The sequence below is a fragment of the Myxocyprinus asiaticus genome, chromosome 2 (genome assembly GCF_019703515.2).
Source record: "Myxocyprinus asiaticus isolate MX2 ecotype Aquarium Trade chromosome 2, UBuf_Myxa_2, whole genome shotgun sequence".
Classification (NCBI taxonomy): domain Eukaryota; kingdom Metazoa; phylum Chordata; class Actinopteri; order Cypriniformes; family Catostomidae; genus Myxocyprinus; species Myxocyprinus asiaticus.
In genome coordinates, this window is record NC_059345.1 from 1886079 (window position 1) to 1897819 (window position 11741).

An 11741-nucleotide genomic window follows, 5' to 3' on the forward strand; every position below is an offset into this window, starting at 1 on the left:
TTCAATTGTTTAGTGGACGTGACCAGAGACTCATCTCATGTAAGTAAAATGTTGTAAATGACACAATGACCTGTACCATTTGACATTAAAAGGGGGAAAACAGCTAAACAATCCCATTATCTTTGAGGCAAATACACATTAAAATACAGTTTCATGGCTGTTAAATTTACTTACCATAGGGAGAAAAATGTTTGGACCCCAATTAGACCTATTAAGAATGAGCCTGAGACATCTTTGTAGAAAATATAAAACATTTAATTTAAGGTAAGCTACTGTAGGTACTTTGTTAGCAATTTTTTTTATTAAAACAGTAGCACATATCACAGTCTGTCATACTGAAAATGCCACTCACATAATGTGCTCACTTCCAGGTTCAATACAAGTTAAGCTCTATTGACAGAAATTGTGGTATAATGTTGATTACCACAGAAAAATCAATTCGACTCGTCCCTCCTTTTCTTTAAAAAAAATAAAATAATAAATAAATACAGTGAGACACTTACAATGGAAGTCAATGGGGCCAATTTTTGGAGGGTTTAAAGGTGGAAATCTGAAGCTTATTATTTTATAAAAGCACTTACATTAATTGTTAAAACTAATGAATTATTTGAGCTGTAAAGTTGTTTAAATAGCCGTTTTTACAGTTGTTTTAGAGTTTACGGCGTGACATTGTCATTGCAACGAAGTTGTAAATTAGAGCTTTACACAGAAAATGTTAGTAAGTGATTTTATCATAGTAAAATCATGTTAACATACATATTGTTTGTCTTGTGTCTATACTTTTGAAACAGTGAGTATTTTAATGTTTACAGATTTGTGCTTTTTTTTTTTTTTTAAAGAAAAGTCCATATACATTTTTATGCCACAAATGCTGTCGATTGAGCTTAAAATGCATTGAACCCGGAATATTCCTTTAAAAATTTAATTGCCCCTACCCTTCGCCAATATTGTGTAACACGTTAATTTGGGAATGAGGGTTGACACATACTTCAATTCACAGCATGCAGACTTTATTTATTTTCAAGATTTAATGGATTTTTTTAAATTTATTTTTTTTAAGGTAAACTATAAAAAAATAATGTTCCTTTAAAATAACCTGGAAATAATTTCTGTAATGTTCTGTTTAAAACTCTCCAAACACACGGGACTTAAATGAGAAAACAGCAAAAGCTTTTCTGATAATATTAAGGCAGAATCGCTCAGAAACATTTTTAATGCTGGATGAAGGATCAGTTATGTAGAAAAAGGAAAACCAACACACTCAACCACATCAACAGATAAAGTTTATCTGAGGAGAGCGTAAAAAAGCCTTTGGGCTTATGTCTTCTTATACGAGTTCTCTGATTGATAGTGAGCTCTGTTGGCGCTAGACGGAGCTGTCTGGTGCCTTTGACGGGATCTCTGAGAAATGTTCATGTAGTTGTTGTTGCCAATCTGAACTGCACTGACGTTGGACATATTAATGGAGACGCCGCCTGAAAGGAAGTCAGAAAAAAAAAGAAAAGTTATCAGTGAAATAGTGAGTCACTAGTTTCAGTTCCTGATTGCATTAAATGTGACATTATTAGCAATAAAACTGACCTGGTGTTGATGATTGACGCTGTAAGGCAAAAACAGACATAAAACAGAAAAACAAAGGTTTGTTTGTTTGTTTGTTTTTACAATCTGAGGGACAATTTGAAATATAGTTTTAAATACTACGCATTATTAATTTGCTTTGCTTCAGACCTGTGGTGTTTTGTTAAAGTGAGGCACCCCAGACATGACCGGACGATAAAAGGATTCTATGAAAAAAAAAATAATAATAATAATCACAAATTCATAAATCATCAGTAAACAAAAAAAAAAAAAAAAGAAAACTGTAATTAATTTAACCTTTTTTTATGCCCTCTGCATTTTTATTGGCACCTGTTTCCTAAAGGAGAAAAAACAAAAACAAAAAAAAAAACAATTTACACATTTAAATAATTACATTTTGATCTACTATTATTTATTAATATTATTTTAATCCTTATTTATTAGTATATACTGTTATCTGATTTCGATTTGTTTTAAATTACAAAATGTATTATGAAATATTAAACATTTAATCATATTTAATATTATTACAATGACTTTGATTTGAATAAAAACATATTATTTTCATCTGGCTTTGCAATACACTGCTAAAGTCATGTTCTTTGAGGTTGTACAGATTAGTAAACATTATTTACCTGTTCAGGTGGAGGACCTGTGACACACGACAAAACATGAGGACGTACTTCTAAAAGATGAACAAAATGTCAAATACCATGAGAACATTTCTGAAATTGCAAGCATTATAATACTGTTGAATAGTTTCCAAACACAAATGTGATGAGGATTTCAGTGTATTTTAACATTTTTGCTTCATGTAGAATAGGATGTATATAATGGGACGTACTATTCTGTGGTTTAGGGCTGATTTGGACCGATCTTAAACCGGAACAGATGTCATCGTCCTAAAATAATTGAGAGAAACATACAAATTCTGGTTAATAATCCATCTGTTCAGAGTAAAATAATAGGGCCCAAAGAAATAATAAATAAAAACAACAAATGCTTTGTGTACATCTCCTATTTTTTGCACATTTCCATTTGATCTCAATATTAATATAAAGATTTAGCAAGTATGAATTAGAAATCAAATCATTTTATACCAGTTGTTTGAGAACATCATGAACAGCATCGTTCACTCCACGTTTGTGCATGTCGAAGACCTTTTCAGTCACATGAACACAATCTAAAAATGGCAAATGGGACAATGAGGTGAGCATATACTATACAGACAAAAACTGCTTAGAAATGCAACAATCCAAAATATTTAAACAGCATTAACATATTAGAAAATAGTGTACAACTCATAAGTGGCCTTTATGACACTTTTATGATGTTATTGAGTCCTTTTTGAAGCTTGAAAGCATCAGTCCCGATTCTCTTCTGTGTTCCACAGATGAAGAAAAGTCTTACGGGTTTCTGTCATTAAATGACCACATTTTCTGACCTCTGAATGACGGTCTCTGGTTGGGTTCTTGAGTCCAGCACGCTGACATGAGCTGAACTATATCATCCAACCCTGCTGCCACACTGCAGTCGATTAATGTCAGATCCGGTCTCTCACCTCGAGGGATATGAAAGCGTACCAGGACCGAGAGAACATCTATAAGACACACAGAGACAGAAGTTCGAATAAAAACAGTAGCGTACAGTAGAGTGTTGGTTTAGCTCAAGTGTGCTTACTAGCGTATGGCTCCTTTCCAGTGATGATGGACCACAACAGCACACCGTAACTGAAGAGAACAAAACACACATCAGATCAACTTTTGTGGCTCAGAAACAGCATCTGCATTTACACAGACTTTTTAAAAAGGAGGCAGTTTAAATACACCAAAAAACAAATCCTTGCTTCAAAGCTGATTGTTAATTCTTTTGTTCAAGTTGACAGAAAACAACACTGGCACTTACAATGGAAGTGAATGGGGCCAATTTTTGGAGGGTTTAAAGGCAGAAATGTGGAGCTTATAATTTTATAAAAGCACTTACATTAATTCTTCTGTTAAAACTTGTGTATTATTTGAGCTGTAAAGTTGTTTAAAGCATCGTTTTAGGGTTTAACGTCGCCATTGCAACAAAGTTGTAAATTGGCTATAACTTTACACAGATGCGGTTAGTATAGTAGATTTTTATATCAACATGAGCTAAAAACAGAAAACAACTAACATAGAAAGCCTGGACTTTGTAAGACCCAGGAGAGGGCATATGAGGTTACTGAAATTGCTGATGTTGCAAGAAACACTCTGTGCACTCAGCTGTAGCAGAGAAAATTATACTGAGACATGAGAAAACTCTGGGAAGCACAGCAAAGTTACAGATTAACACAACCAATAATCAAAATAACTATATTATGCTCAGATTGTGATATATTATTCACTCAGAATGTATACTTTCAGAATAAATGAATTTAAAAGGTTTTTTTTTTTTTAAATGGAATAAAAGCCAGGTTTCCACCATTAAAAATAAATCAGAGGCTCTGTGAAATAATAGTGGCGAACAGAATCCACTGGATACAAAAATATTAAGAGGGCATAGACATGAGGTAATGCTAGATAACAAACTGTATAAAAAAGGAGGGTCAGATCTCAGCTGACATCTCGGGTTTGTTGGTTTGCTCAATAAACTCTAACCTTTGACACCTGGAACTCCTGACATCGAGAGTTTTCTTACAGAGAGGGGAGAAAAGTTTTCCACGCTCCACAACATTAGTAAGTGAGTTTATCACAGTAAAATCATGTTAACACACATATTATTTACATCTTGTGGCTATATTTTTGAAACAGTGATGATTTTAACATTTACGGATTGGCCCTATTCACTTTTTTTTTTTATTAAATTGAAATTATTTTTGTGGTAAACAACATTATGCCAAAAATGCTGTCGATTAATCTGACCTTTTATTGAACCCGAAATATTCCTATAATCTTGTCAACAAAATTTTCAATGACAAAGGTTTTTTTTTATTTTGTCAATGATAACCAGGATGAGACAAAAAAGGTGGATAGTGGCGATAATCAAACAGTTGTGAATAAAATATGCTGTTGACAAAAATGTTGAGAAAAAATAATATCGCAAGACATTAACAAAGGACTAACATTGTTTATTTACGCATTTATTTTAACCTTGTGCGACCCCGCGTCCACATGCGTGGACGTTGTATTTTGGCTTCGCTATACGAAAAGTTGGTTTAAGTTAAATTTTATTTAACTTAAACCAACTGATCTCAGATCAGGAGACTCTGTGCTGTCAGTAAAGGGTTAACCTTTGACATACAGAGTCATGTGACAAAACAACATGGCGCCGATCACAGCGGAGTTTGTCTTTGGAAGAAACGCCAACAAAAATACATCTGCTAAGAAACCTAATTAAGTTATTACACTGAAACCTGTTTGAGTCAAAAGATCAGAGTCTCAAGTTTCATCCGATATGCCATTCTTTTTTTTTTTGCGATTTTATTGCGAAACGGCATGCTGTTAAACACAATGACCACATTTGTGGACTGTAAGCTCAGCTTCAGGCTTTATATGGAGTTAGGATGAAAATAAGGTGCATTTCAAACTGTTCTGAGACCAGTGCAGACAGACAGCACACTGGAGGTTAAGTCATTCACTAAATAGGGAGCAAGGGAGCATCCTATAGCTCTCTATGCAGTTAAGTGCATTCACTCCTAAAATCTGATCAAAAGTTCAGTTTCAGGCTGCAGATGATGTTTGGATCACTCAACATGTTTGACAGACATGAGACAGTGATAATCAGTACATAGATTCAGAATTTATAATGTATCATTTTATTTTAACATGACTGACAGTGATTGGATGATGCTGGACATTACTTTGAATCTGAATTAATTATGCTAATTTCTGATGTAATGTCTGTAACGTCTCAAAAACATGAATATTCAACACTCCTGGAAACATAATTAACAATCTGACTTTCTATAGCTTGATAATATTTAAGATTTCACAACTTAGTTTTGCTGTCCACATATGAGGACATTAATTTTTAGGAAATCTATTTGATCTAGAATAAAAAGTTAAATGTAAAATGCACACCGCAGTCACGCTCGGGTCTCAGGTGGTTAAAGGAAGAATGTTGGGGATTTTCCCACTTGAGCTGTGTGAGTTGGACACTTATTCATGTTCAAAAGGGCTGAACGATTAATCGAAGTAAAATCGAAATTGCGATGTGACTTATCAAACCGCAAAGACTGCAATTGAATTAAATAAATAAACAGTCTAAATAGGGCGCATCACTGTTCTCTGTACCGTATTTACACATACTCAAAGCACGCGTGAGTCTAATGAACTGAGCTTGTTATATTTACAGCACTCTAGATTCACTAATTGCACATTTTTGTGTAATTCCAAATATGCTTGGCTGCTCAAAGTTACTTTCCAAATCTAATGTAACCTCATGTTTTTGTGGACAGAAGAGTGAATGAGAGGAATTCTCTCCATTAAAAGGCCATTGTAAACTCAACAACAAACCAATGTCTTCCTTCATGTTCCATCAAAATAAAAGTGTGACGAGGAGGAGGGTGGGGCCAGGCCGTGACTACACATGCCCGTCCCCCAATCGGGCTAATCAACCGAAGAGAGGGATAAGTGCAGCGGGATGCGGCAGTTCGAGAAAGAGAGAGAGCCATCTGCCAGGGAACGGAGGAGTCGCTGCCAGGCACCTGGACGCAGAGGAATGGCTGCCGTCTGCGAGGGGCGGAGGGGCTCCCTACCGGCTGCCAAAAATGTGGAGGGGCATTCCATCTGCCAGGGGTTGGAGGACTTGCTCTGTTCCGCCCGGGGAGGAGTGGCTGTCATCCACCAGAGGGTGGAAGGGCAGCTGGAGGGATAAGTGCAGCGGGATGCAGCAGTTCAAGAGAGAGAGAGCCACACGCAGCTGCCGTGTGTGCGTTTGTGTTGTGTGTCTGTGACAAGGAGGAGGCGGGAACCGGCTGAACAGTCAAAGTAATATTTAATGAAACAAAAGGACACACAACACAAACACACACACTGCAGCTCTCTCTCTCTCTCGAAATACCGCATCCCACTGCACTTCTATCTATCCTCGGCTGTTTAGCCCGATTGGGGGATGGGTGTGCGTAGTCACGGCCCGGCCCTGCCCTCCTCCTCGTCACAAAGAGCTTTTGTCAAAATAAAGGCCCGCGTTGCTATGCCACATTCAGGTTAAGACAAAATAGCACACATATGGTACTGTTATAATAATAATAATAATAATAATAGTTGTTGTTAATATTATACAAAAATACATTTCCATAATAAAATCATAACTTATTATTATTGAGTTCCAAACAATAATGATGAAAATCGGGCTGAGACCTAATCACAAAGTGGACAAATACAGGTACACAGTAAAGTGATACAATGTGAAGATGACATGAATCTGTTTTTTCTACATATATATTTTACTGTATTTTTTTTATTTATTTAGTCTGGATCTTTTTAAGAGGACCCTTTCTTGAACAGTATTTCTATTAGCAGGAACACTATTTGTTATGTTAATAATCGAAGCGTAGTTTAAATCGCAATCACAATATTTTTCAAAATAGTCACGATTAGATTTTTGGACCCACTTTATATTAGGTGTCTTTAACTACTATGTACTAAAGCATTTGATAAAATGTGCTAATTATGTATGCATATATGTACCTGCATTTATGTACATCTGTAGTTACACTTTTTACCTTACCCCTAAACCTAAACCTAATCTAAACTCTAACCCTAAACCTCAACCTCAGAAGCAGCACACGTAAACCTTGTGAGAATTATGCAGAACAACATGTAGTTACACAATAAATATGTTGTATTGCTTGCATTTTAATGTTACTACATAGTAGTTTAAGACACCTAATATAAAGTGGTACCAGTTTTATTTGTCCAAATCATTCAGCCTTAATTTTTAATGTTTCATACATTTAAAAAAAATTGTAAGCAGTTTAAAAAATGTGAATATGTGGTCAAAGTTTGGTCTGTTACAGTTTGGTACATGTTTTTGTCATTTCAAAATATGTATGTTACTATTACAGACTTCCTGCACTAGTACAAAAATAGTACAAATAGTCACAAATTCCATTTCATTAAAATCGACTAAAAATAATGAAAATTATGATTTAAAGTGTATTTTCATCATAAAAAAGTTCAAAGTGACCACGTCTGTCAAGCTCCAAAAAGCTCCATAAAAGCATTTTAAAGGTAGTAGAGGTCGACCGATAGTGGATTTTTTACCGATACCGATAACTAAGCTGGTGGGAAAGGCTGATTACCAATTAATCGCCCAATAGTTTTAAAATCTATTTATAAAATGTTAAAAATGTTCTTATTCTTTCTATATCATGGCAGGCAAAGACAAAGAGTCCAAAATGAATAAAATCCCAGGTGCAGTTTTTTCAACCAAAATCCCAATAATAACCAGTAAAAATGAAGATTTGGTGCATAAAGTGGGACTTTTAAGTATAAACAAGCCCAAAACACATTGGGGACTCTTATTTTGAAATGACGAAATGAAAAAACAAAAACATAAAAACTATCAACAACTATCATCATAGATTTTTGCCAATAACCAACAGTTCAAAAAAGAAACTATCAGCACTGATTATCGGTAAAACCGATATATCGGTCTACCTGTAAAAGGTAGTCCATATGACTTGTGTGCTATATTCCAAGTCTTCTGAAGACTTTTGGTTTGTTTGTCTTGATACCTGTAAATGTCAGAGGCTTTGTTTGGTTTGTAATTCACAGAGTTCAGTGCTTCAGGTGGCATGTAGCTCAAAGTTCCCCCCTCTGATTCATCTTTCTCTTGGACACTTTTAGAAAGACTTCGAGCGACTCGCGACAGACCAAAATCTGTTAGCTGTAGGAAATAGAAAAGTTAGAGAAAGAGTTAGGCCTGTTTCATACCGATGTTGCAGTTGCTGCTTCGCTTCAGTGTTGCATATGTAAAACAGGCCTTAAGCCTGGGACTCGCCTTGGCGTTGAGGCTGTCATCCAGCAGCACGTTATTGGGCTTCAGATCCAAGTGTAAAAGGGGAGTGGCCAACTGATGCAGGAAGTTCATTCCCAGACCGATCTGATGAGTGATGCGGAAGGTCAGAGCCCACGGAGGGGGTCCACTCAACGCATGCAGCAGATCAGCCAGAGAACCCCTCGACATGAACTCCATCACCAGACCTACCCGAGACAGGTTATGCGTACCGCCCAGACGCCCCTCATACAAGCCGAAGATCCGCAGGACGTTTGGATTTCCACCCTGGAACATCAGATTAGCTTCTCTTTGAAGAGACGCCGCCGAACTGCTGAATGAAGGAGAAGAATATAAGATGAGGAAAAGAGGTGAATACATTGTCATTATTTACTGATTGATTGATCAGTGTTTAAAGACAACTTCCAAAACATTCTCATTTTGAACTATTCATGAATTTCTTTCAACCAGTGCTTTCTGGACTGAATATTGATTTTGTTAAAATTAATTTTGCTAAATCATTGCTTTCCATCATTTTTCACATCGACACGCCCCTTCTGTCAGGAGAATTTTACTAGACTGTAAACTGATATTGTATTTAGGTTGAATGATTTTGACTAGAAGTCGACCAATAGTGGATTTTGCTGATACCAATAACTAAGGTGGTGGGAAAGGCTGATAACCAATTAATCAGCCGATAGTTTTTCAAATTGATTTATAGAATGTAATTTATATATATATATATATTATTGTTTCTTTATTATGCCGGGCAAAGACAAAGAGTCCAAAATGAATAAAATCCCAGATGCAGTTTTTTGTTCAACCAAAATCCTAATAATAACAGCAACAAAAATGTAGATTTGGTAGATAAAGCAAGACTTTTAATTACAAACAAGTCCAAAACACACTAGGGACTCTTATTTTGAAATGACTAAATTATAAAAAAATCGGCAACTATCGACAAATTTTGGCCAATAACCGATAGTTCCAAAAAGCAACTATAGGCACCGAATAATCGGTAAAACCGATATACAGTATCGGTCTACTTCTAATTTTGACATTTCTATATATTATTCCAGTGACGATTATAATAATAATTGTATTTTTCTTGAAACTTTTTTTTTAATTTTATTATTTTGGTAAAATGTCAAATACAGAAGATGAAATGGTCAGACGCCAGGCCATATTTCATTCACTTCCTGTGGGAGACCAAATGCTTTAGAGCACAACATTCAGTTTGTGGAAGTAAAAATACCATTAATTTCTTCCATAGACCAATAGATTTTTGCCAATAACTTATAAACCTTTAAAGACAGACCTACCGTGAGCTCTGAGGTTTTTCATCAATGGTCTATGCTTCTGTTGAAGCCATCAATCCGCTTTATTTCAACCTCATTGTTTAAAAATCGTGTTTAATAGCAGAGTTCCTGGCGAACAACTACATTACCCATGATCCAATAGAGAAAGATCCACCAATCAGAGAACTGCTGCCAATAAAGCCTGCCAAACAAGCCTGGAAGCGACCGCCCACTCCCATGCAATTTCAAATAATTTTGCCTCAAATCAAAGTTTGTGATGTTGTGATTCACCTCAGAGCTGGTTGGTTTGGTTCATGGCTTACAACTCTATTATGAATGATTTTATGAAAAGTCGATGGAAGAAATGAATGGGAACCCTGAAAAAGTGGGCAGGCACTGTTGCACTCTAGAGCACCTGTTTGGAAAACATAGTTAATTAAGAACACAATTAAGACCTCTGTTTCCTGTGAATGTAGAATATGAATGGACACTTTTTACACTATACAAAAAAAATTATTGTATAGCCTATTGTTGTGTAATTTGTTTTGGCAATAAATAAATAAATAATAACGTTATCCACCTTTTATTTAAAGGAATATTCCAGGCTCAATACAAGTTAAGCTCAATCGACAGCATTTGTGGCATAATATTGATTACCACAAAATTAATGTCGACTCGTCCCTCCTTTTCTTTAAATGTGTGTTCCAGTGAGACACTTACAATGGAAGTCAATGGGGTCAATCTGTAAACGTTAAAATACTCACTGTTTCAAAAGTATAGCCACAAGACATAAACAATGTGTGTGTTAACATGATTTTACTGTCATAAAATCACTTACTAACCGCATTTTTGTAAAGTTACCCATTGCCATGATGACATAATGCATAAAAGACGATTTAAGTAACTTTACAGCTCAAATAATACACAAGTTTTAACAGAAGAATTAATAAAAGTGCTTTAAAAAAATTATAAGCTTCACATTTCTACCTTTAAACCCTCCCAAATTTGGCCCCATTGACTTCCATTGTAAGTGTTTCACTTTTTTTTAAAGTAAAGGAGGGATGAGTCGAAATTAATTTTTGTGCAAATATTTGCCGCCTCCGATTGATTTTAAGGGTCTTTTTACTTTGAGGAAATTTTTTTCTAAACATATAAGAAACCAACATTTCATGTCAAATACTTGAACTGAATAAGTTATTTCAATGAATGATTGGCAATGTCTGCTTGTCATGAAAAACAACACATAGGCTCAAATTACCCGTCATTATAAAGCAATAACTTTATCGCCACGTCGGTTCCCCATCCCTTGTGTTTTGCTCGGTAGATCTGTCCGAACCCGCCGGATCCGATCACCGTCCAACCGTCCAGACAATCATCGCGAATCAGATCGGACCGCAGACAGTACAGTCCGTCCATTCTCACTGCAGCGCGACACGAATTTCTTTAGAAATGAGTCTTAAGTGCGGAATGTTTAAACATGTTATATTTGAGTTCAAACTCACACAGTCACTTTTTTCCCTCAAGTTCCCTGTTATTAATGGCGACGATTCACATTGTAAAGTTTGTTCCACTTCCACACTTACACACACACACACACACACACACACACACACACACACACACACACACACACACACACACACACACACACACCACAAAGTGAGGAAGTTAAGAATGACGTAACTTCACCTACTGCAGTGTACAGTCAAACTGATGGTAAATAGACACTATTATATATTTTATTACATCATTCTGTTATTTAGATAATGTCGTTTGGCGATGTATTAAAAACGAGTTCAAGTATGTAGAGATTATTTCGCAGAGACGGATCACTTCTATTAAAACGCCGAACGATTGTAGGAAAGGAAGTCCCGCCTTGCAGGTAAAAGAGCCAATCAT

The 11741-nt window shown here is 35.8% G+C and overlaps 1 protein-coding gene across 5 annotated transcripts; it reads right to left on the reverse strand.

Annotated features, from left to right (window-relative positions):
* Nucleotides 1–813: 813 nt before the first annotated feature.
* Nucleotides 814–11487, reverse strand: ripk3 (receptor-interacting serine-threonine kinase 3). 5 transcript variants are annotated; one of them, XM_051645758.1, is made up of 13 exons: nt 11345–11448; nt 11101–11263; nt 8551–8878; nt 8285–8436; nt 3259–3308; nt 3023–3178; nt 2679–2761; nt 2423–2480; nt 2214–2263; nt 1876–1915; nt 1729–1784; nt 1582–1600; nt 814–1475 (listed from the first exon to the last, which is right to left on the reverse strand). In XM_051645758.1, exons 2-13 carry the CDS (start codon nt 11256–11258, stop codon nt 1318–1320), a joined length of 1308 nt encoding a protein of 435 aa, XP_051501718.1. In that variant the 5' UTR covers nt 11259–11263; nt 11345–11448; the 3' UTR covers nt 814–1317. The 5 variants fall into 5 exon arrangements, with proteins under 5 accessions (XP_051501718.1, XP_051501738.1, XP_051501722.1 ...); XM_051645778.1 differs by lacking the exon at nt 11101–11263 and having other exon boundaries at nt 8551–8875; nt 11345–11487; XM_051645762.1 differs by having other exon boundaries at nt 8551–8875; nt 11101–11439.
* Between the last annotated feature and the right edge of the window lie 254 nt (nt 11488–11741).

Coding starts and splice junctions, on each gene's coding strand:
- ripk3 (XM_051645758.1), bottom strand. CDS start 11,258: ATGGACGGACTGTACTGTCTGCGGTCCGATCTGATTCGCGATGATTGT. Junction 2,264..2,422: donor CAGCCCTAAACCACAGAATA/GTACGTCCCATT, acceptor TTCATCTTTTAG/AAGTACGTCCTCATGTTTTG. Junction 1,916..2,213: donor CAGGTCCTCCACCTGAACAG/GTAAATAATGTT, acceptor TTTCTCCTTTAG/GAAACAGGTGCCAATAAAAA.